The sequence below is a fragment of the Phascolarctos cinereus genome, unplaced genomic scaffold, assembly GCF_003287225.1.
Source record: "Phascolarctos cinereus isolate Bilbo 61053 unplaced genomic scaffold, phaCin_HiC Scaffold_4;HRSCAF=312, whole genome shotgun sequence".
Taxonomy (NCBI): Eukaryota; Metazoa; Chordata; class Mammalia; order Diprotodontia; family Phascolarctidae; genus Phascolarctos; species Phascolarctos cinereus.
In genome coordinates this window covers 138,695,973-138,720,201 of record NW_027555847.1, presented here as the reverse complement: position 1 = coordinate 138,720,201, position 24,229 = coordinate 138,695,973, and the positions used below count along the sequence as shown (strand labels likewise).

Here is a 24,229-nt window from a genome sequence, read left to right as displayed (position 1 = left end):
ATCTGATCAGCTGCAAACACACATACACACACACTCACACACACGCACGGGGAGGCAGGCCGGAGAGACCTCCCCCTCCCTCCTTCTCCCCCCCCTTGCCGCCAGCATCTGGGACCGGGAGAGCCAGCACCTCCGACGCTGCCCTTTGATTCGGATTTCCATTTTGCATTCTCCTGCGGATCGGGACCACGGACTTGGCTTTTGCAGAGAAGGGGGGTGCTGATCGCTATGGAGTATTTCATGGTGCCCGCTCAGAAGGTGCCCTCTTTGCAACATTTCAGGAAAACAGAGAAAGAAGTGATAGGAGGGCTCTGTAGGTGTGTACCGCTCCCCCCCTTTTTTTTTCCCCTAATGCAACCCCTGGCCAGCCTGCCCTCGGCGCATGTGTGTGCATGGCATGGCACCGGCCCGACTCCTTTCTTAGGCGCCGCCGAGAGCAGAGGGGCTGCTGCACCGCGTGCGGAGGCTCGCTGGGGCTTCTCCTTTAGAGCGCCGGGACCCCAGGCAGCCCCTGAGCGCGCCCCAGCTACTTTTGTCTGGTGCAGGCGAGCGAGTCGCGACGTTTGTAAATTGCAAACAGACCCACGTGGTTCTGCAGCAGTCCCGGCCATGCTGGTCGCTTTCTCCCCCTCTTCCTCCTCCTCCCCCTCTCCCGCGGCGGCTTCCTTTCCCTCCTCCTCTTCACTCTGGTTCTCGCTTGGCGCTGAGAAGGGCTTTTTTTTTTTGCGGGGGGGAGGGGAAGAGGGACGGGACTCCGCGGGGTACTGGCTTGCGGGGCTGGGGCGTGCACGGGGCCAGGTTGCAGGCGGCAGTGGTTACAATGCAGCCATGCTGCTCCTCCGGGCTGCTCTGGTCGGGTGGGGGTGGGGAAAGGGGGGAGGCGATGTGCGTGTTTGCAAACAGTCGGGTAGGAATGGGGGTGTCCCTTGGTGTGTGTGCGGTGTGGTGTGTGTGCATGTGTGGTGTGTGTGCGCGTGGGTTAGGGGTGAGCCGGGAGCTTTTGGAGCTAGTCGCCTGGGATAGGGCAGCCGGTGACCCCTGGGCACGTTGGGGGCGGCTCGCCAGCGCTGGGGCGCTGTTTACCAGCGAGGCCTGGACGTGACTCTGCAGCCCTCTTGGAGTAGGCGGATCTCCGCCCGCGGTCTCCTGGGAGATGTAGTTCTCGCGGGCCCCTAGTGTGCGGGATTGTGGGAGCTGTAGGCGCTGCCCGGGCCACGCTTTCCATGCACAAAGCATGGTCCACGCGGGAGGGGGAAGGGCAGGGAGCTCCGGACGGGAGAGATTTACCATGAGTTGCGGGGTAGGCCTACTTCCCCCTCCCCCTCCCCAGCCCAGGCTGGGGGCCACTTTCCCCTCCTCCCGCCGCCGGTTTCGTTCTGTCCCTTTTCCACGTGGGTCTCTGCCACAAACTCCCAGACAGCACGTCCGCCAACCCCCAGGCAGAAACTGAAAGAATTTAGTTTCCAAGAACTCTTGTGTTTGTGCAGGCTTGGTCCTTGCTACCCAGCAGATTTGGGGATGGGGAAGTTTGCGAGCCTGGACTCTCTGGGACCTTAACTTTGAAATGCTAATGGTTTTGGGGGTGTTAGGCAGCCCTCCCGCCCCAATAGACTCCATGACTGGCAAACATCGTGTGTCTGGGCAGGTGGCTGCTGCTTAGGAGCAGCCAGCTCGGGGCCCTCCCTCCAGAAGTGCCCCCAAACTCTCGGGGCTCATTGGGATAAATTGAGCAGGACTTTCAAGGAACGTGACATGTGGGACCCCATCGATTTCCTCACTTCCTTATGCTCAGTAGGGAGAATTTTCTGGAGTCTTCTGCCTTTGCACACCCAGACCTCACTAACTTAATCTTTGCAGAGTCGTAGTGGAACCCCTCTCAAATTTCTCTCCCGGGAGTAGGGTAGTGGAAAGGTACACTGGTAGAGACAGGAACTCTTGGCTTAGGGAACTAAGACTGGGTTGGTTAATGGGGAGGAGGGAGTGTCATCTTTTGAGGGCAGAAAGAAAATGAGGGAACTTTAATCAATTCTTAGCCTTGGATCTTGATTTCAGCCTCACAGTCAGGATCGGCAGCTTCCTTCCATTCACGCTGTCCAGCTCTGCCGATCATATAATCAATAAGTAAAATAAAGGGCTTGAAATTGGATGGTCTCTGAGGTCTCAGTGCTAATGTCATATGATAAACTTCCCTAGTACTGACGTTGGGGGTGTATAGAAGACTCTCATAGTGTGATGGAAATAGCTGTGAACTTAGAAGACCTCTTAATAAGTTGTTTGACCTTGGCAATGTTTTTTTTTCTCTCTGAGCCTCAGTTTCTTTATGTTGTTGTTCAGTCTCATCCCATTCTTTGTGACCCCATTTGGGGATTTCTTGGCAGAGATACTGGAGTGGTTTGCCATTTCCTTCTCCAGTTCATTTTACAGGTGGGGAAACTGAGGCAAACAGGGTTAAATGACTTGCCCACTAGTACTGTGCCCAGATTTGTATTCAGGAAGATGAGTCTTCCTGACTCCAGGCCTTGCACTCTTTCAACTTTGATGGTGATAGAAACCTTTGAACTACCTACTTCACAAGTTTGAAGAAATGTGTGAAAGTGTAAGTTTGTTGTTAGTATGAATAAAGCTGATGCCTTCCCTCAAAAAAATTTACCTACAAAATAGGATTAATACTCAGACCTGAAAAGATAGTGTATGCCAGGTGACGTTAAGTGAGGCACTTTTCTCACTGTCTGTTGTCTCGGTTTCCTCAGCTGTAACGAAGGGGATATATTAGAATGCTTAGCATTCCTTCAGTTCTAAGTCAATATGGTATACAGTGGAAAGAGTATTGACTAGAAGTTGGGAGACCTGGACTCAATTACAGGCTTGGTGACCCTGGGCACATCACTTAACCTGTCTCTCAGCTTGAGCTTCCTTAGATGTAAAATGAGGACTTGCACTGCTGTGTACCCCTCAGGATTGTTGAGGGAAGCATTTTGTGAAGTGGTCAAGTACTATTGAAATTCTGGCTCTCCGATTTTATTTGATCTTCAGGAGCTAAATCAGGAGCACACAAGGGTAAAGATACAGGAAGATAACCAGCGTATCTGGGAAAGTCAGGGTAGACTTCTCAGAGGAGGAGAAAAGGGGGATTTTAAGTTGGCCCCTGTAAGGATGATTAGTTATGGATTGATGAGGCAAGAGGAGAGGGCATTCCAAGCACTGAGGCCAGTCTGGTAAGGGAGGAGGAGTATGGAGGGAGATTTAGGAAAGGAAGCAGAGTCAGCCAGGAGGCAGCTGCTGTCCAGTCAGCCAGGCCTGAGCATGTGGAGAATGGGATTCCCAGGAATTCTGTTTTGACCACTTGGCAACTCTTTTCCCTGTGAGGTTTCTGGGCATCTTACCAAATTGAAACCCAGGGTCTGAAGCTTCTGTAGGCCTGTTGGAACCCTTGTTTGTGCTGGCAGATACTCTTAATGTGTTTCTCTTCCTTTAATTTGGGTCTGCTGTAATCTAAAATAAGAGATGCATTCCTTACACTGGTTTCTGAAAGTGTGAGATGTGGCAGAAACACCAGCCCAGAACAGCTGTTTACCCACCTGGTATGAGCTTGTGGCTTGATTCTTAGATTTCAGTGTCCTGTGGGTCAGATCACACCCCTGAACTTATATATATACAATCCTTGTCTAACCCTGGTGCCCTGTGAAGCAGGTGCAGAGTCTGTCCTTGACATCAGCCTTTCTCCCCTTTGGGGAATAGGCATGAATGGTAGTACAGGGGATTTAGGCCAGGTGCAAGGAAAAACTTTTGGTGTTGCACTTGGGATACAGAGGGAAATTGTAATGGTGTGCTGAGTGCACCAGTAGGGAGAAATCATTGGATTGCAATGGTCAGAGAAATAGAGAATGAATGTCAGAGCTGGAATTGGTCTTATTTAATACTTTTTTGTTTTGTGGACTCCTTTGGCAGTCTGCCGAAGCCTTTGCACCCCTTCTCAGAATCATGCTTTTAAATGCATAAAATAAAATACCAAGGTTTACAAAGGAAAATTATATTGAAATGCAGTTATTACAATGTTAAAATAAGTAATGGACCCCAGGTTAAGAGCCCCTGATCCAGCCCAAATCTGTCATTTACAGGAAATTAAGATGCAAAGTAGGAAAATGTCTTCCCTGATGTGAAATATCGACTTTATGGCAGAATGGATCTTTAGAACCCAGATTTTCTTTGAGTTTAGGACTCAGGCCATTGCACCAAGTTGCAAGGAGAATGAGGGAGGACTTGAAGAAAGAGAAAGATTTGGAAATGTAGAGAGTACTTGGTGGGAAGCCTCTTCTGGGTAGGAATTGGGTCAGTGGTGTGTTTATGTGTGTGTGTGTATATATACATTTATATATATATACACATACATAATAGTGCTTTGAGGCTTACAAGGAATTTATATACATTATTTCTCATTTAGTCCTCATAACAGCCTTGAGATAGATGCTTTAGGTATTCTCTCAGTTTCACAGACTGAGAAAATTGAGACCCAGAGAGGGATACCAACTTGCTATACAGCTAGTAAGTGTGGAACCTAGTGTGAAAGGAACGCAAGTCTACCCAGACTCCAAGTTCATTGCTCTTTCTGCTATATGCCATGCTGCCTCTGATGGCAATGGCCTGACCAGATCAGAACCCTGCTAGTAAGGGGAAGTAAGAATGAGGTGGGGGAAGCAGCCTTGGAATGGAAACAATTTCAGATCTCCAGCTCCAACACTTACTTTCCATGTGATGTTTGAATGGGTCATCCATCATCTCTGAGGCTCAGTTTCCTCATCGGTAAAACAGAGATCATAATTCTTATGCTAACTATTTCATGGGGTAGTTACAAGAGGAGAATGCTTTGTAAACTTTAAAATCACTGTACAAATAAATTTTTTATTATTTTTACTGGTTAGGTGGAGAAAGATTTTGGGAAGCGAAGGGAATGAGTGTTATTAAGTACTATGTGCCAGACGCTGCTAAGTGCTTTACAAATATTATCTTGTTTGATCCTTATAAGACCCCAGTGAGGTAGGTGCTGTTATTATCCACGTTTTGTAGTTGAGGAAACTGAGGCAAGCAGAGGTTAAGTCACTTGCCCAAGGAAAGGTTGAGGGATTTGGAAATGGATCTTTAAGGTCTCTTCTAGCTGTAACGTTCTTTGGTTTTTTGCTTATAGCAGGCAGTGTTTCCTTCAGCTGGGGAGTGTTGGGTTGCTCCTCACTGGGAATTAGAATCCACTCTGGATGAGTATTGCTGAGATACAACTTTGAAAAAATAAGGAACATTAAGTCCCACTCATCTTAAGTTTCCCAGCTTAAGCTGGTCTCACTTGGTGAAAGGATATTAGGTTCAAAATGTACCTAATTTTTTCCCACATAGACAAGTGACTTTCTGATGCAGGGCAATACGAATTGTGTTCTGAACCTCCTTGGAAATGGATGCTATTTACTTAACTGTATGGGATTTGGAGCAAGTAACTTATAACCTCCCCAGGCCTTATATTCCTTTTCTGCAAAATAACAGATCCAGCATTTATAGAGCCCTTTGAGTTTTGCAAAGTGCTTTACATGTAGTTACCTCGCTTGATCCTGCTAGAGGTTTAGACTAATTCTATGATCCCAGGTATACGTGTAGAGCTGAGAAATTTAAGACAGACCTTGGATATAAGATCTTGCATAACTCGAAGTGTTGGCTAGGAGCTAGAATCCAGAAGCTTCCAGGTTGCCACTGGGTCTTCTAGCATCTGACACCAGTACGTGGGGGTTAGGAATGGAAATGTCCTGGAAAGAGAAGGAAGTACCAGTTTCTTGCAAACCAATAGCGAGGAAGACCAGAGATTGAGTCTTGTGTAATAAACTGAAAAAGTAACTATTAGCCTTATGTTTTAAGTTTACCATGTTAGATACTCTTGCCCTCTAAGGATCTGCTAAATAATAATAACAGTCCTTTGTACTATACAGTGATTTGCAGTTGGCAAAGTGCATTTATAACTTTTTTCTTCACTTGAGCCATACCACAATCCTTTGATATAAGTAGGGCAAGACTTATTCCTGTTTTGCAGTTGAGTAAACTAATACTTTTCTCAGTAGAATACTTACTGCCCACCATCAGTTTGTTAGGGACTTCTATTTCTAGCATCAATATAGTGGCCACATAGTAAACCCTTAATAAATGCTTGTGGATTGATTGATTCATTGAAGAGCCCTGGATCTGGGGTCAGAGGACCTGGGTTAGAATCTTGGCACTGCCTCTCTCTCTCTTTTTTTAAAGGCATTTGGGGTTAAGTGACTTGCCCAGAGTCACACAGCTAGTAAGTGTCAAGTGTTTGGTCTGAGGTGGGATTTTAACTCAGATCTTCCAGACTTCAGGGCCGATTCTCTATCCACCGTGCCACCTAGCTGCCCCGGCGCTGCCTCTTAATCCCTCGTTGGTCATTTCGTTTCTCTGGCTATGAGTTTCGTTATCTCTTTGTGAAATGAGAGAGTTTTGTTAGATGACGCTAGAGGCCCCTTCTATTTTAAAATCTATGATCCTATGACTTTTTTCAGAGCATTGGGTTTGATGACATGTTTATGCTGATATTTATTTGCTTGTGTGAATGTGGCCTCTCCCGAGCCTTGGTTTCCTCATTTGTAAAATGGGGAATAATACACCACCTGCCTCACAGGGCTATTGTGGTTAATCAGAAGGAAGGATGCCATTAAGTGACATTTCTATCCAGGGATGTGCTGGTAAGTGGTTAACAGCTGTCTCTCTCTAACATACTTCAAGTTTAATCTTCATTATTAACATTCTCCATCACTTTCTGAAGTCTAGACAATCAATAAAACAATAAATCAAGCCCTGATTTGGAGCTTGCCAATTTCCAAAGTGTAAATGCTCACCCTGAAAGATTTTAATTGGCTGTCTGGATCTGGCTCCAGTATACTATACCCTGTTTATTAGCACACTTTAAAGTCTGCAAAAGACTTTTTTACCCTCACTTATTTGAGCCTCCGAAATAACCTTGTAAAATAGGTACTAGATGTATTATTATCCCTGTTTTACAGATGTGAAAACTAAGGCTCAGAAAGGTTGAGTTACATGTTTGAAGTCCCACATCAGAGGCAGGATTTGAACTAAGATCTTTCCTGGTTCAAGTCCAACACTATCCACTATACCACATTACCTCTAGTAATGTAATAAACCACATTACTTCTAGTAACAAAAACCTCCACATCATTAGAGGGACGTAAAGTTGGGTGAGAAAAGGTCTTCTTTAGAACTCACCCGGCAGGCATCAGGACTACCCCTGCCCCAGCGACTGTTGATGTTTCCATCGCACCCTCCTCCACCTGCTTCCGGCCCTTAAAACAAGAAGACCCCTAAGGAATGTGTTTCCACACAGATCTGATGTTGGCTCTAAGGCCAGCTCTTTTGGCAGTTTGCTTCAAGCTAGTCTATCTGGCATTCTGTGTAGCGGGCAGTTGTTCAGCTGGGATCTTTCCTGTACTGGGGTCCATTTAAAGGACAATAATAATTATTGCTTACGATGACCTCCGAAGGCAAAGTAAGGTCGTCAAGTGCCTTATGAATCATCAAAGAAAGATTAAATTGGTCTTAATGTAGCTTTGGTGTTAAGTACTATATTGGGCTGAATTCAGGGATGTTTTCCCCCTATATTTGGCTTACTGAAAACCTGAGTGTGATCTGTAATTGGTGTATATATCTTTCTGTTTTTTCTTTCAAAAAGATTTCATTTTAGAGCTGCAGCCTATATTTGAGTATAGCCCATATTTCAGCCCAATATGGCACATTTTATTGCGCTCTAATTCTTTTGAAAGGGGCACTCCGAGTGAGGCACAGATAGAAACTTCTTTGATGATTCAAGGGTCGGCAATTCATCAATGTATTTTCTCCACCTCTTTGGCTCACAGTTCTTTCATGCCTTAGCAAATGGTTTAAACATATTTGTATTCTTAGCACTCTGCACACTGCCTAGAACATAGTAGGCATTTAATATATGCTTGATGATTGATTAATAAAACTTATCAGCATTTCTACTTTGTTTGTTGTAGCCTCTGAGAACCAGGAGTTATCTCTATGCTCCGATGAGATTTTTGAGAAACCAAAAAATTTAATCAGAACATAGCTTTGCCTCTCCACTCTTACCTCCCATGCTGGATAATGGAGTTTGGGGAGGATCATAGAAATCATTGAATGATTAATTAGCCAGAGCTGGAAAAAGGGCCTTAGGACGTAGAGTTAGAAAGGACTTAAGAAAACATCCAGTTCAACCCTTTCATTTTAATGATAACTCGCATTTATAGAGCACTAATATTTATAATGCCTTTGCAGCTATTATTCAATATTATCCTCATGAAACACCTGTAAGATAGGTGTTATTATTATCGCCATTTTACAGGTGAGGAAACCAAGGCACAGAGAAGTTCAATGAATTGCTCCATGGTTACCTTGCTCACAAGCACCTGAGGCAGGATTGGCTCTTCCTGGCTTGGAGTCTGGTGCTCAGTCTACTACCACACACACTTCCTGTGAGAAAGGAGATGCCCTGGCCAAAGTCGTCTGGCTCTGAGCCCTGCTGTCCTAACTCCAAAGCAGTGTTTCTAGTAAGCCAGGCTGAGAAATGATAGGGAGCATGGTGGAAGAGGAGAATTGGAGGGAAAGTCTATGGGAGGGAAGGGATTTGAGTGGAACAAAAGAACAGCAGCTCCTAATACTGGGCAGTCCTTGCTGGACTCTATCTTGTTTCCTAAACTCTGGCGTCTGACGTGATTCCAGAGAACAGCTAGACATACAGGGAACCTCCCCTGTCCTCCCTTCCCCCGACCAAGGTGGGAGTTATTATTGTGGTCACAAAACTGGTCCTGAGGTCTTTGTCCTGGCCCCATCTTGAGGGAAAGAAATTTTTGAATAGCCACAGACCAACACTAGCTACCCTTTTTTACCTGTGGACTTTGAAGGAGCGTTTTGGGTTCCAGAATTGAGGGGTGGTGTTGGGAGTTACACATCTAGCTTCAGAAGAATCATTTGGGACCCAAGGGCAGGACAGAGTATGGGGACTTAGTCAAGAAGCTTTTTCTAAGCTCTTACTAAGTATGTGCCAGGCACTGTGCTAAGCGCTGGGGATGCGGAAAGGTCCTTCTTTACAAACTCATTTGCTGTTCTTGGATGAATTGCTTGACTCAATCTAGCCTCAGCTTTTTCATCCATAAAATGGAGGGAATAATCATATTCCTGCCTGCCTTGCAGGGAGTGATCAGATGGGAGAGTAGACATGAAAATAATCACACCATCCATTTCTGTGGGGCTTTAGGTTTCCAGAATGCTTTCTCCCCTTTGAAAGAGAGGAAAACTAACCTGTTCAATGTCATGTAGGTAGTTAAGCAGTGGGGGTGGAATTTGATGTCGGGTCCTCTTGATTTAGACATAGGACTAAGGAAAAGAAAGTAAAGGCTCCAATATAAAAATACAGATCAATTCCCTCAGGTTTAGAGAGGAGGTGAGGTGCTTAAACTCCCATCGCTAGTAAATGACACAAATTCAAATCCAGGTCTTCTGAGTTTAAATCCAGAGGCTAAGACTCTTTCCAATATGCTGTGTCAGTGTGCCCTAGCTTTTATGATTTCCAAAGCACTTTGCCATCATTTTTCCCATTTGATTTCTCAATTGGGGAAACAGGTCCCTAGGATGTAATGGAGCCGGGACTAGGACCCAGGCAAAGGAAGTATCTGGACTTCCTGGGGGTGGGGGGTACACTAATGTGAATTAATGGCAAAGCACAAAGTCTTAGAAAGCAAGACTTTTTTTGCCCCTGATCTCTTCAGCCCTGCTCTGTGCCCCAGTCTGGTGCTCAGGCTGCCTGGTCTTTGACCTTTCTGGAAAGCGTACTCTTGAGGTGCTGACTTCTTATTTATTCATTCGTGTATTTATTTATGTATTTATTTATGTATTTATTTATTTATTCATTCATTCATTTTTTAAAAAATTTATATTTTAATTTTTTTGGTGCTGACTTCTTAATATTGGATGATCTCATAAGTCCCAGAAGAAGTTTAAGGTCTCTTCTATACCGGCTTAAGAATGGACAATTCCTCTCCTTCCCTAGGAGCCCCTGGGAAACTCTACCCTAACCTCAGCTTTGGGTAGTTAAAGGACCCAGCTTTGTTTTGAGATTATAGCTGTTCCCTGAAAGGGGTGGGGGTGGGGCTGACTCCCTGGGGAATCTTTGGAGCAAAGAATTTGGAGCTAGAAGAAAAGATCTACCAGCTAATGTAACCAAACAGATGAGTTCCTTGAGGCTTGGAGAGGGGAGGGTAGCCTAAAGTTGTACCAGCTAATAAGAGGTAGATTTGAATCCAGGCCTTTTGACTCCAAAATCCATTGCTTTTCATCCAGTCAGTTCAGTATGCTTCTAGTGTTTCCTGTGCCAAGAAATCCTGGGAGCTCTGATGTTGCCAGGTTTAGGGTCAGTATCTTAAGGCTGATTTTGGTCAGGTCTCTATAACTTCCCATTCCATGGCCCACCCTTAACATTACTGACTCTGCTCCCCCACTTCCCCTACACATACCATTCACACCAGTGAAGACATTATTAACATTAAGTGTGGTGCAGGGGACTGGGAAACAGGAGAAACACCGTTGCAAACCCAGTAGTACTGATAATACTCTGATTTGTTATGTGCCCTTGGGGGGGTTCAGCTCAGCAAGTCTAAACCAATGTTTGTTCATTGATTTAACAAGCATGTATTTATTATCTACTATGTATCAGACCCTGGTGCTACAAAGACAGAAACGAAGATCCAATCACTCATCATCTGGGCTTCATTTTCCCTATTTGCAAAATGAATGAATTAGAGTTCCTTCTAGATCTGATGTCCTATGTCCAGAGAATTTGGGTCTGATCCTGCCCTTCTTGGGGGAGGGCTGCCTTGTTCTGGAGCTGCCCCTAAGGTCAATATTTGGCCTCCAGCTCTTTGGGGTAACCCCCTGTAGACAGACTGTTTAGTGGCCAGGCTCTAGAAGGAGGCTTCTCTGGTCACTTTCCATGATACCTATGGTATGCTATCTTCTTCAGTGAAGAGAGAGAGAGAGAGAGAGAGAGAGAGAGAGAGAGAGCGCGTGCTCGTGAGAGCGCACAAGCGCTCAAGTGTGTGTGTGGTGTGTGTTGTGTGTGTGTGTGTGTGTGTGTGTGTGTTTGGTATCAGGTGAGAAGTGGCGTGAAACTTGTTAGTGCTGATTTCCTCCCTGGGGTTGTAAGCAGTCTGTAGAGTGTTGTAGCGTCTGGAAGAGTTAGATTAGAATCCTGCTTCCTACACTTAGTAGCTATGGGACCATGGGCAAATTACTGAACCAATTTGAACTTCAGTTTCTTCATCCCCAAAATGGAGATTTCTGTAGTACTTATCTCACTGGATTTTTAGGGGGGCTCAAATCACATGATGTATGTAAAGTGCTTTGCAAACTTTAAAACACTCTGTAAACTTAAATTAAGTGCCTCCCATGTGCTAGGTGCTAAGGATCAAGGTACAAAGAACGAAACAATCTCCATTCACAAGGAGTTTTCATTCTAATGGGGGAGACAACAGGGACACAAAAATAGCATATATATGAAGTTGGTAAATATATATACATAAGATCATTTGGGAGGGAGATCATTTCATGAAGGGTAGGGATGATTATTCTCATTTGACAGTAGAAGAAACAAAAATTGTACTGGCCAGGGTCACCAAATGAGATAGTGGTGGGTCTGGTACTCTTGACTGTCATCCTCAGTTTTTCTTTCTTTGCCACAGGAGCTAACTATTCTAGATATTGTATTTGTTTCCTGGGTTTTGGTGATAAGCCCCCTTCCCTTTTTTTTTTTCCCCCCACTGAAATTGGACTGGGGAAAGGAGCCAGGGATGACCCTTTTTAACCTGTGCTGAGTCAAAGAGTTATGCTGGGTTTCCTATTACTGTGTGTATGTGAGGAGGTAAGTGATGATTTCTGAGGGCTCCTTGATGGAGAAAATGACTTTGCTGAAGGCTGGATTCATTTCCCCTTTGAGGGTTTCTGAGGGCCTCCCTCCCTCCCTAGATTCCTTTTACTCAGTAGGATTTCCTGGTGATGGGATTGGAGGCAACAAGATTGTTGTTGATTCTCCTCCTGGTTCAAGGTTATGAGGGAAGATACTGTGAGAAAAGAGGGGGACTGGGGCCCACTCCCCTGTCCCTGGGGCAGGTCGCCTAGGGAGGGGGCTTGGCAGGAAGCAGGCAGGAGCTGTGGTTTTGGGTGGGGCCAGCTGGCCTCTGCTGGGATCACAGCATCTGGAAGCCATTAGTTTAGGGGAGAAGGGGGGAAAGGACCCAGAATGGGAACTAGGGGGGATACTTCTCATCCTAGGCCACACACACAGGCCCCTTGGGAGTGGTGGCATTTGTTACTCAGACTCCATCCGTCCATCCGTCCCTATTGCCTGCTAAATTTTCTCTTCTGTTCCCCCCCTACCCCCAGCTTCTTCTTATGACCAGCATGCCCCTCCCTCACCCAAAGTTGAATTGTCCTTTTCCCCCATGGGCTCTGTTGCCTGTTCTTTAACAGTGGAATGAATGACCCCAAAGGATGCTGGGAGTCATGTCCTTTTGAAGTAAGGTAGTGCAGCCTCCTCTGGGGTGCAGCAGGATGACTCTGGGATAATACAGTGGGTTCCTTGGGAGTTAGAGCGGAGAGGAAATCCCCTGTGAGGAGGTGGGTGACTGCTGTTCTGGGATCATCGTGTGATGTGGGGTGGTTGGGAAGGAACAAGTGGATGTGAGGGTGGGCTAACTAGATGAACAGCAAGACGGTTTTAATCTGGAAAGAGGGGCTGTAAGGAAAGTATATAAAACCATAGAAGGGTTAGGGGAGCATTGGCTGAATTACCAAATCCCCAGATTCTTGACCGAGGGCGCTCCTTCCTTCCCTTTGAAGCTAGAAGGAGGATGTTTTAGGACATAGAGATCAGAGATGTATACTGGGTGTCCCAGAATTTTCAGTGTAGTTTAAAACTTTAGTAGCTTAAAAACGTCACTAAGACTTTTGAGACTCCCCGTATGCATGTATGTATACACGTAATACACTTAATAACCAGGACACTGGGGTTCTAGTCCATATGTCCCATTGACATTTTGTGATCTTGGATCATAGATTTGGAGCTGGAAGAGACCTCAGAGGCCTTCTAATCTAGCACTCTCATGTGCCGAAGGAGGTTAAGTCACTTGCCCAATGTCATATGGTTAGTGTTTGAGGCAGGATTTGAACCATGGTCCTTTGACTTCAGAGGTAGTGTTCTTTCTGGTGCCTCCCAATGTAATACAGTGCACTTCCCTTCTCAGTTTCATCGTCTGTAAAAAGGTAGGGGTTGGACTAAGTGATCGTTCAAGTACCTTCCATTTCTTAAATTCTATGGTTGAAGTATAAGCTAGACATAAAAACGGGTTCGGGGAGGGGACCTGAGAGAACTGATCAATTCCTGATGACTCACAGAGGGTTTTTGAAGCCAGTTTCTAACCTGTGAAAGTAACCTTGGCCTTACCTCAATTGCCTCTTGGTCCCGTCTCAGAGGCCTGATCCTGCTAAGTGTTTCTGATGCTGTGAATGACCTATAAACCTCAATGTGGCTGTAAACCTCCCTGTTCATCAGAGCTGTGTCCAGACCTCTTGGGCTTGAGTCTTCATCAGATCAGGGGACAAACCAGAAGTAGCGGAGTAGGAATGGTCACTGGGTCAGCTTGGCTCTCTGCTTTATCTGGGTGTCCAATGGAGATGGATGATGGGATTATGTTCATATCCCTGGAATGTATTAGTGACAGGAAGTGGGATTTTGTGTTCTCTTCTTAGTCCTCCCCTCCTTTTCTCTCTGGAGATGTGTAAGGAAAAGGGGGCAGGAGAGCTATTGGAGGAAGACTGGTAGAGATGGGGATGGCAGGAGGACATGCACCAGCTTATGTCCCTCTCTCCTTCCCTCTGATTGGCTGATGGGCTCCTTTCTTCTTACAGCCTGGCCAACATTCCACTGACCCCAGAGACTCAGAGGGACCAGGAGCGTCGGATACGTCGGGAGATTGCCAACAGCAATGAGAGAAGGCGGATGCAGAGCATTAATGCAGGGTTCCAGTCCCTGAAAACCCTCATCCCACACACAGATGGAGAGAAACTCAGCAAGGTGAGTAGGACTTAGCCTGGGAGAGAAGCAGGAAAGAAAGTTTCCTGGGGTGATTGTTTTACAGGTTGATCCCTTTCTCATTGGACTCTGGCTAGAAATAAAGGGGAATCAATGCCAGTTTGGTCAAATGTTTCCCAAAGTGTGATTCTTCTTTTCAAGTCTGATTGTTTCATCCTTTTTCTACGTTGTATAAGGAAGAGAGAGGACGGGGAGAAGGGAGGTGGTGACAGAAGTTTTTGTTGTTGTTACCAGATCTTTATGACTCTCAACTCTATTAAAACTATAAGCTTCTCGATAGTAGGGTAGGTCCCATGCCTTTGCTGTGTAGCACCTGGTACAGTGTGTTTCCCATAGCAGGTGGTTAACTTTTTTTTTTTTAATTTTTGGTGAGGCAGTCAGGGTTAAGTGACTTGCCCAGGGTCACACAGCTAGTAAGTGTCATGTGTTGGAGGCCAGATTTGAGCTCAGGTCGTCCTGACTCCAAGGCCAGTGCTGTATCCACTGCGCCACCTAGCTGCCCCTCAGGCGGTTAACTTCTTAGCTTGTTAAATTGTTCAAGTTTGAATGACCAGCGAATGAGTTTTCTTGAAAGAAAAAAAAATGTTTAATTTTGATTGATGCCTTTTGTTTTTATCTCACATCCGTTTCCAGATATATTGCTCCCCTATCTCTGTCTAGTGAATCGTCCCCTGTAACATATTTTAAAAAGCAAGAGAAAAAAGACAGTTCAGCAAAACCAACTAACCAATAGAGTGGTAATGTCTGACAGCATATGCGGTATTCTGCCCTTGTAGTCCCCCACCTCTGCAATGAATGGAAGCTGGACATGTGCATATTGCTCCATTCATGGAGTGTCTGCCCAGTCCTGTGCTCGGCAACATGGTGAGGGATATAAATAAGACTGGCTCTCCCCTAAAGTAGAGAATGTAAAGGCAAGAAGGCCATAGGAGTGTAGTGCAAGGAAGGGATGCCAGGGGTGGGCAATGATGATGGCATGGAGGAGGCAGGACGAGCTTGGTCTTTAAAGTCTTTTAGGATTCTGAGAGATAGAGGGAGGAAGGGAGAAGCATTTTAGGTGGCAGGAATAGCATGAACAAAGGGGTGTGTGTGTGTGTGTGTGTGTGTGTGTGTGTGTGTGTGTGTGTGTGTGTGTGTGTGTTTAGGAGACAACAAGAAGGGCAGACCAACTTTTATTTTACAAAATTTCCCTGATCTGTAAATGAAGGATTTGAACTAGAGACAGACTCTAAGAGTCTCCCCCTGCCCCAGGCCTCCCCCCCCTTTTTAAGCATTAAATCTTTTGATGCTGTGAAATGATACACTATAAAACCCCAAAGAAAGAAACACAGTTTGGTGGAATGGGTCTTAGTTCCTGGGAACTAGGGGGGCTGGAAAGGGAGCAAACAGCTGAGGAACTTTCCAAGGTTACCTCGCCTCGACTCAATATGGATCTTATTTGTACCAATTTATTTGCATGTCCTCTTCTCCATTAGAATACAGTCTCCTTGAGAGTACTCACTCTTTGGCTCCCCAGTGCTCAGCACAGTACCTGGCTCTCAGTAAAGGCTTAATCAGTGCTTGTGGGTTGATTTTGACCAGGGCAGGGTAGAAGGTCTGACCCTTTGCATCCTCCTCTTCCTCCTTCCCTGGCAGGCAGCCATTCTCCAACAGACAGCAGAATACATCTTTTCTCTGGAGCAGGAAAAAACAAGGCTCTTACAACAAAACACACAACTCAAACGCTTCATCCAGGTAAGGATGCACCTTGGCCACCTGGCTTCCACCCCTAAGGCCTTGCTAGTTCATCCCCTGTCTCCCTGACCAGTGGGAACGTTTCCTCTTGGTATGCCACCATCCTTCGCAGGCTGAGTGCATCCTAGTGGGTACTGCTTCACCAGGGCACAAATGGCCCTGGTCTGGTTAACACCTCAGAGGGAGGTATAAGTTACACTTGGCTGGCATTGGTCAACCTTCCCATAACTGGTCAGCAAAGGGGTTCCTTTCCTATATGACAGAGTATGTGCCCTGGTTAGTTGGGACCAAGTCTGAGCAGGGATATAGAGCCTGATCAGTAAGCCGTGGGGATTCAGGGAAAAGGACATACTGACCTGAAAGTCAGGAGACCTGGATTCTCTTTTTGACCCTGACTCTGACTCACTATGTCCCTTCTTTTTTCCCTGGACCTCACTTTCCTCCTTCATGGAGCTTCTGTTGTAATTAGGGCAACAACAGCCAGGGAAGTGATGCATGGTAATAGTGGTCAGAGAAGGGGATGATGAAGGTAGAGTGGAAGACTCAGGAGACTTTCTGAAGGAGGTAAGGCTTGAGCTCGACCCATTCTCCTGTCTCGTACGAAGAGCGTTGATCCCTGCATGTGAGCTAACACCATGCTGAGCCCTCTGAAGCAGGGCCCTAAGTGAGAAGCGCAGCCCAAACTGCTAGATAAATCAGAGATCTGGATAGGAGACTGTGGATGGGAGCGGGGGATGTTGAGTGCCTCAGTTGTTAATCCATGGGAGCGGTATTCTCATGAAGTTGTATAGATCAGATTTTTGTAAATACTACTACTATATTACATTAGGTAGATCTCTTGCAAGCATTTTTGAGGATATTGGTTGCTTTGATATTGGAAAAATAAGATGGGAGGGAGGTGGGAGAAGGGGGACAGGTCTTTATTCACCATTTTTCAAAAAAAAGAAGCAGTTAGTCTAGGTGATTCCTAAAGCTCATTCTAGCTGTAAAGCTAGGATTCCAGAATCAAGTTATTGTTAAATTGTTCATTCATGTCCAACTCTTCATGACCCCATGGACCATACTGTCCATGTAGTTTTCTTAGCCAAAAAAAAAAATACTAGAGTGGTTTGCCATTTCCTTCTCCAGTGGATTAAAGCAAACAAAGGTTAAATGATTTGCTCAGGATTGCACAGCTAGCTTTGTCTGAGGCTAGCTTTGAACTCAGGTCTTTTGACTCCAGGCCCAGCACTCTATCCACTGAGCCACCTACTTGCCTCTACGATCAAGGTCATAGTTATTTGCTGATCTGGGATTAGAACCCAGTTCTCCTAAATCCTAGACCAGCCTTCTTTTTGTGATACCATGCTATTCTACTAGGGGAGCTAGCAATTTAAGAAATTCTATGGTGAAAGCTTCTAAGTCAGGTTGGATTTTCATGTGGTGGGTTTGCTTAGGATCAGGGTCACCTGCATTTGACTGCCAACACATTGATTGTCCCCAGCTTGGATGGGGGCTGGCGTCTTTCTCCAGCCCTTCCTACGGGGCTCCGGACCAGCCATACATCCTTCCCTGGGTGGGATGCTTTGGCCACTGACTCCCTCCCCCTCCCCCTCGGGGTGCCCAGGAACTGAGTGGCTCATCTCCCAAACGGCGGAGGGCAGAGGATAAGGACGAGGGCATTGGCTCACCAGACATCTGGGAGGATGAGAAGGCTGAAGACCTGAGGCGAGAGATGATCGAGTTGAGACAGCAACTGGACAAGGAGCGTTCAGTCCGAATGATGCTGGAGGAGCAGGTGAGTTGGAGGGGGTGGGCCGCACTGGACTCCCACCTTGGTTTATTAGCCTCATAGTGTAGGTCTGTTACGCCCCCTGGTGGAGGTGAAGGGACAAGCTCCAACCCTCTCATGATGGGCAGGAAGAAGGTGGGCAGAGCTCTCAGTAAGAAACTCTGAGCTATGAGCTATCAGTTTTCCTAGTAAGAGCTGGGCAAGGCACAGCTCCTTGCTTCGCTTACTGTCATCTATTCAAAGGCAGTTAACTTTCTCGTGTTTAAAAAGCATCAGTGTCTGTCTACTTTGTGCAATGTGCTTGGGACATTTAAAATCTGAAATTCAGCAAGATAGCTGTGGATTAGTGAAAAGTACCAGACTGAAGTCAAACACTTTACCTATGTGTCCTTAGGCCTCAGTTTCCTTACCTGTAAAATGGAGGGGCAGGACTGAATGATTTCTAAGCTCTCCCAGCTTTGACTGTCTATATTCCATCTTCTGAGATACCCTTAAAAAGTCTTAGAGCCTATGTTCTATGGTCCCTTCCACCTTGAACATTCTTTGTATTATGTTCCAAGGTCTCTTCTAGCTTTAAATGTTCTATGTTCTAAGGTCTTTCCTACCTCTCACATTCTAAGCTGCCTGCTCCAGGCTCTGCCAATTTTGTGTTAGAAGGTCCTTTTCCAGCTGTGACATTCCATATTCTGTAGTTCTAAAGCTTCCAAAGACTTGGAGGATAGATGGGCTTTGGCCTTTTAATAGGAATTCTGGGGTTTTGGGGGAGAGAGAGCTGTTCCCTTCGTCCCTTGATCTCAAGTTGGTGGTGGGGTAGGAAAGGTCCCAGGCCCAGCCTTCTGAGCCGGCACTATCCACAGGTGCGTTCTCTGGAGGCTCACATGTACCCTGAGAAACTGAAGGTGATTGCCCAGCAAGTCCAGCTACAGCAGCAACAGGAGCAGGTGAGATTGCTGCACCAGGAGAAGCTGGAGCGTGAGCAGCAACAGCAGCAGCTCCGCACACAGGTGAGCATGGCAGAGGGTGTGTGTGTGTGTGTGTGTGTGTGTGTGTGTGTGTGTGTGTGTGTGTGTGTGTCTCTCTCTCTCTCTCTCTCTCTGGCAGAATGGTGGAATCCCTGGCCAGAAGCCAAGTGACCTGGGTTCCAGGTCATTCCTATTCTAGGCCTCAGGTATCTCCTCCACACACTGAGAGGGATGGACCAGATGATCTAGTCCTTTCCTGCATTGACAGTCTGGGCTGTGCCTCAGTCTGGCATTCAGGGAGCCTTTACTGATGCCTCCTTCAAACCCCACCCGTGCTGGTGGTTATGTTGGTGAGATGAAAGGGTACCCTTAAAGAGTTTACAGGGCATTTGGAATATACAAGGCATTCATACATGAAAGAACTACAGAGCAAGTTAAGGCAGTTTGTAATGGCCTAATTTAGTAGTGGTATAGACCAGTGGTTCCCAACCTATGGATTATGGACCTCGTGGGGGTTGTGGAATTATTGAAGGGGATTTGTGAAGTATCATTTTGTCATTGTACATATTGAGAGGCAGTGAAAAGAGTGCTGTATGTGGGGACAGGAAAATTGGGTTCTAATCCCACTTGAGACATTTACTAGCTATAGGCAAGCCATTAGCCATTTAGATCTTCATTTTCCTCATCCACAGAATTGGGGCAATAATGATGCTACTTATCTCATAGGATGGTGAAGAGAGTGCTTTTTGTAACTTAAAACACTTTATATATAAATGTAAGTTACTATTTCTCAGCCAGTAGGACAATTACTTTCAGATGGGGTGGAGTCCCTGACTTTCTTGTCCTTAAAAAGGGGTCTTTATGCTTAAAGGGTAGGAACCACTGGATAGATTATTAGGCCATAAGAATTCAGAGAAGAAAATGAGATCATCGCTGGTCAGAGAAGGGTTCATGAAGGATTTGGGCTGTTTCAAGATGATTAGAGGCCCAGAGAAGGGATTTCTGGATGGAGGGGGGAGGGGAGAGGCACACCATAGATCCAAAGCATGGAAATGGGAGTCCCCACGTTATGTTGTGGAAACAGGGAGGACATCTTTCTTAGAATGATAGGGGTAGGTGCTGGGGACTGCTACTATGGAAGGCTGACTGGGGAGATTGGACAGATTGTGGAAGGCCTTGAATGTCAGACGAAGCAAGGAGTTCATATTTTGCTTCCCAGCTCTCAGATGCCTTCATTGTCTTGTCATTTAAAGATTATCACAACATGTGCAGGATGATTTGAAGCTAGAGACCAATAAGAGGCAGTTATAATAATCCAATAATGATATAGTGAGAACTTCGACTAGGGGGAAGAGTGGTCATAATGGAAAGTATTCATGGATGTGAGAGCTGTTTTATAGGAAGAATAGGCAGGACTTGGTGTACGAATGGATGTCAGGGACAAAGGAGGGAGGGCATAATCAATCTGATGGGGCATAGAACCTGTATCTTGAGGCCAATTCTTGTATCCTGTGTTCTGCAGCTCCTGCCCCCTCACGGGCCTCCACCAGCTCCTACCCACCACCCCACAGTGATTGTGCCTGCTCCTCAACCCCCACCCTCCCACCATGTCAATGTAGTCACCATGGGCCCTTCATCAGTCATCAACTCAGTCTCCACATCCCGGCAAAACCTGGACACCATTGTGCAGGTAAAGAAGGGAGGGACAAAGTGTGCTCTGAGAGGCTGGTCTACAGGGTCTGTGGATGTGGATGGGGCAAAAAAATTAAATCTTCATTTGCACTATGTGAAACTGCTCTGAGCTTCCTCATCTGTAAAATGAGAATAATATTTATGTGTCCTAGAGATCCATTGGGAAGATCAGAGTTAGTGGATGTGCACAAAGCCCTCTGGTGAAGAGGGATTGTCAAACAAAGGGTTTGGAAGGGTTGGGGGTGGGGGAAGAGTTGTAAGACAGCTGGCTTGAGCCCTCTCCTGGCCTTGAGGAGGTGAGAACACAGAATATATACATGCTGACTTAACATTGCCAGGGGCTTTTAGGGTCCCTTTAACTTTTGAGCCTGGTCATCTGAGGACTTGGGTATAAGAGTGCTTTCTCTGCTTTCTCCCTCCTGGGTCATCTGGTGGTCCACAGGAGGGAAGTGGGCTGGCATCAGATGTACTCTAGTATGTAAGAGAAGGCTTGACCTGTCTCTGGCTCAGACTGGTAGATCAGAGATGCAGGTTTTCATCATGTAGTTGCTCAAGCTTTGGGGGTAATATGAGGAAATTTAAAAGACTTTTAGTTCTGATAGAGAAATGAAGATAATTACAGATACCTTTATTGAGTTAATAAATAGTGAGGTTAAAAAAAAACCCAAAAAACTCTAAAACTTTTTTTTAGGAAAGTAGCTAGCCCGGTCTGTTAACAAAATTGTTTCTGTACTCCGTAAAAGCACTTTTAAAACCAACTTCATTGTTTTCCGGATTCCCAGTCCAGCTTGTCTGTTAGTCAGTTAGTTAGGTCTTACCTTTCACTTTGCTGTCAGCATATATAACTGTGTTGTAGGCACGGGAGGTGGTGGTATAGATGGCCAGGAGGGGACACCTTGGCCACCCTTTGCCCTGATCTGTGTCCCACCTAGATTGACCAAAGTTGAGAGGCCTTGGCCTCCTAGTGAGAGATCTCAGTGGAGGAGGGAGGGTTTGGGAAGAGCTGGGTTTTTTGGGAGTGAGGTCCTGGGCCTGCTGTGGGTCTAGGGAGCTCATGAGCTGGAGGCCTGATCAGGGTCCCTGCCCCTACCCCAACCCCTTCTTCTTAGGCAATTCAGCACATCGAGGGCACACAAGAGCAGGAGGAACACGAACAAGAAGAGCAGAGACGGGTGGTGATTGTGAAGCCGCCAGTCCGGGCCTGCCCTGGAGCCCCTGCCTCTGACACAGCTTCAGACTCAGAGGCCTCAGACAGTGATGCTATGGACCAGAGCAAGGAGGACCCAGCGGGGGATGGGGATCTCCCCTGACCCCCCCCACAGCCCTCCTCTCCCCCCCCACCCTCAGGGGGGCGAGGGGGCAGGGGCAAAAGTGGGGAGAAATGCTCGAGTTCTCAGAGCGGAGAGATTTTTACAAAATTACAATGTCATTTGGGTCTCTTTTATGACCTCTTTTCAATACTGTAATTCTTAACAAAGCCAACACACCCAACTTTGGAGAAGGTGGGGAAGGATGGAGGGCAGAGCTGGGACACAGGTGGTACCAGGGGGCCAGGGCACGGCTAGAAGAAGCTGGGGAGGAAGTCAGGGACCTCCCTGGCCCCTCTCCACTAAACCATTTCGCATTTAATTTAAAAGGGGGAAGAAAAATACCAAGGTATTTCTTCTCTCCTCTTAGAAGCCAGCCCTGAAACAGTGACCACCCCGTCCAGTCCACCACTTGTTCTCCTCCTTTCTCTCTCCCCTCTCCCCCTCTTGTTTGTTCCTCTTTCCCCTTTAAGCACTTAAATGGATTTGGGGGCTGTGGGTCTGGCTGGGCTGGGGCTGTTTGGGGGGCCTGGGTGGGGGTGGGTTGTGTATGTGGCTTCTTGGTTTGGGGTTTTCTCATGCCCCCTCCTCCCTTTCCACCTGGCTCAGCACTAGAATTAGCTGTTATTCTTTACCCCCCCTCAACCTTTCCCCCTAGGTTTACCCCCTCCTCCAGCCACAGCTGTCTCTGTCCTTTTCTTTCTTTCTCTTTTTCTTCCTTTCTCTCTCTCCCTCTTCCTTCCTTCTTTCCTTTCTTCGTTTTGTCTGTTGTTTTTTACAATTTTGAGGTCTTTGTGTTCTGGGAGAAGCTATTATATTTTGTTAAGAAATGGGGAAAAAAAAAACAAGGCCACTGTGCCTTTGTAAAGAAACAAAATAAAGTTTGTACTTTGTTTTTTAGAGCCTTTGCCTCCTGCTGACTGTCTGTGCTGGGGTGCTGGGCTGGTGGTGGTGAAGGGCCTCATTCTATACCCAGGCCCAGGTGGCCCGTGGCCGTTCTGTTATGTGTGGAGGAGCCAAGTGTCTGTAGAAGGGCTGGGCAGTGAGGAAATGGAGGTGGGGCGGGTGGGAAGGAGTGTTTCCCAGGGGAAGGAAGAGAATATTTTTGACTTCAGGAATATCCTAGGTGTGGGAGTGCTGGTAGTAGTGGTAGTGGAGATGGGAGCAACAGGGGCATTAACTGAACCATTTCTTAAGTAGTTGTCCAAGTTTGGGGAGGGGGGAGAATTCATTAGGATTAGGGACAGTCTCAAAAGTTCTTAGCTCTTTGTTTTGTTGGAAATCTCACTTGGGAAGGAGAGGGACTCTCTTTCCCTTCTTTTTCCCCCAGGAAGCTGGGCAGGAAAGGAGCATCAATTCCTTTCTCTCCAGAGGAGAAAAATCATTCAGTTTCTCCCTATCCATTCTTACTCCCTAAACACATCTGGGGGTACATGGCAGCTGATCTTTTGAACCCCAGCTGTGTCACTAGCCAGGTGATTTTAGGCAAGGTATGTATGTTATATCTGAGCCTCAGTTTTTCCATCTGTAAAACAAGAAGGTATTGTGTTGTAGAGCCAAAGCTCTGGACCCATGTCCAGTGATACTGGTTCAAGTCCCAATTCTGCCATTGACTAGTTTGGAGATGTTTGGCAAGTTACTTGAGCAGCTAGGTGGCACAGTGGATAGAACGCTGGGTTTGGAATCAGGAAAGCTCATTTCCTGAGTTCAAATCTGGCCCCAGACACTGACTAGCTGTGTGACCCTGGGCAAGTCACCTAATCCTGTTTGCCTCAGTTTCCTCATCTACAAAATGAGCCGGAGAAGGAAAGGGCAAACCACTCTAGGATCTTTGCCAAGAAGACCCCAAATGGGGTGATAGACAATTGATATGACCCAACAACAATGAGGACTAAAAGATCTCTAAACACTTGGAAAAATTGATACTTGGTCTTCTGACTACAGTGTCTTGGTGTGAGGAAAGCATTTTTTAAAGCAGCAGTAAGGTGTGCATAAAGGTGAGCTGTTGTTTTGGGGAATTGGGACCCCCTGAGTTTACAGTCTGGACTAAGGACATTTCAGTCAACTCGGTCAATGTTTATTGGGCTCTTGCCATGTCCTAGGGAAAATGAGAGATAGAAATGAAGTACTCAGACCTTACCCTGAAGGAGCCTTAGATTGGGAAGTTTGAGTGGGAAGCTGGGTAAATTCAGTGCTAAATAAGAGGTGCATAGGATTAGAGGGAGAGCATTGTGGGCCAGAGTAGTCATGGAAGGCCTCGTGGAGGAGGAGGTTGGGTTGGAGGAGGGCCTTGGGAGTCGTGTTCAAGGGCAAAGGTGAATTGTCCGTACGAAGTTAGAAGGGAAGTTTAGAAAGAGGTCTGTTTACATGTAATGGGGAAAATAAAATAGTTTTCAAAAGGTCAGAACGTAATCGTGGAGGCCTTAAAGGCCGGGCTACCAGGCCCAGCGGCATTTACCTTTTGTGCTGGCCAGTACCTGGCCTCCTGCGCGGCTGCCGCAGGGAAGGCCGCTTGGGGGCGGGGTTGCTCCCGTTCACTCCTAGGCAAGTTCCT

The 24,229-nt window shown here is 46.4% G+C and overlaps 1 protein-coding gene across 3 annotated transcripts; it reads left to right on the top strand.

Annotated features, from left to right (window-relative positions):
* The first annotated feature begins 16 nt into the window (after positions 1-16).
* TFAP4 (transcription factor AP-4) lies at positions 17-22,577 on the top strand. 3 transcript variants are annotated; one of them, XM_020995565.2, is made up of 7 exons: positions 17-317; positions 14,026-14,191; positions 15,845-15,943; positions 17,550-17,720; positions 18,572-18,718; positions 20,199-20,366; positions 21,478-22,577. In XM_020995565.2, the coding sequence occupies exons 1-7, from the start codon at positions 229-231 to the stop codon at positions 21,676-21,678; spliced, it is 1,041 nt and encodes a 346-aa protein (XP_020851224.1). In that variant the 5' UTR covers positions 17-228; the 3' UTR covers positions 21,679-22,577. The 3 variants fall into 3 exon arrangements, with proteins under 3 accessions (XP_020851224.1, XP_020851225.1, XP_078008773.1); XM_020995566.2 differs by lacking the exon at positions 17-317 and adding an exon at positions 1,212-1,300; XM_078152647.1 differs by lacking the exon at positions 17-317 and adding an exon at positions 12,307-12,639.
* The last annotated feature ends 1,652 nt before the right edge of the window (positions 22,578-24,229 follow it).

Coding starts and splice junctions, on each gene's coding strand:
- TFAP4 (XM_020995565.2), top strand. CDS start 229: ATGGAGTATTTCATGGTGCCCGCTCAGAAGGTGCCCTCTTTGCAACAT. Junction 17,721..18,571: donor GAATGATGCTGGAGGAGCAG/GTGAGTTGGAGG, acceptor CACTATCCACAG/GTGCGTTCTCTGGAGGCTCA. Junction 18,719..20,198: donor AGCAGCAGCTCCGCACACAG/GTGAGCATGGCA, acceptor TGTGTTCTGCAG/CTCCTGCCCCCTCACGGGCC.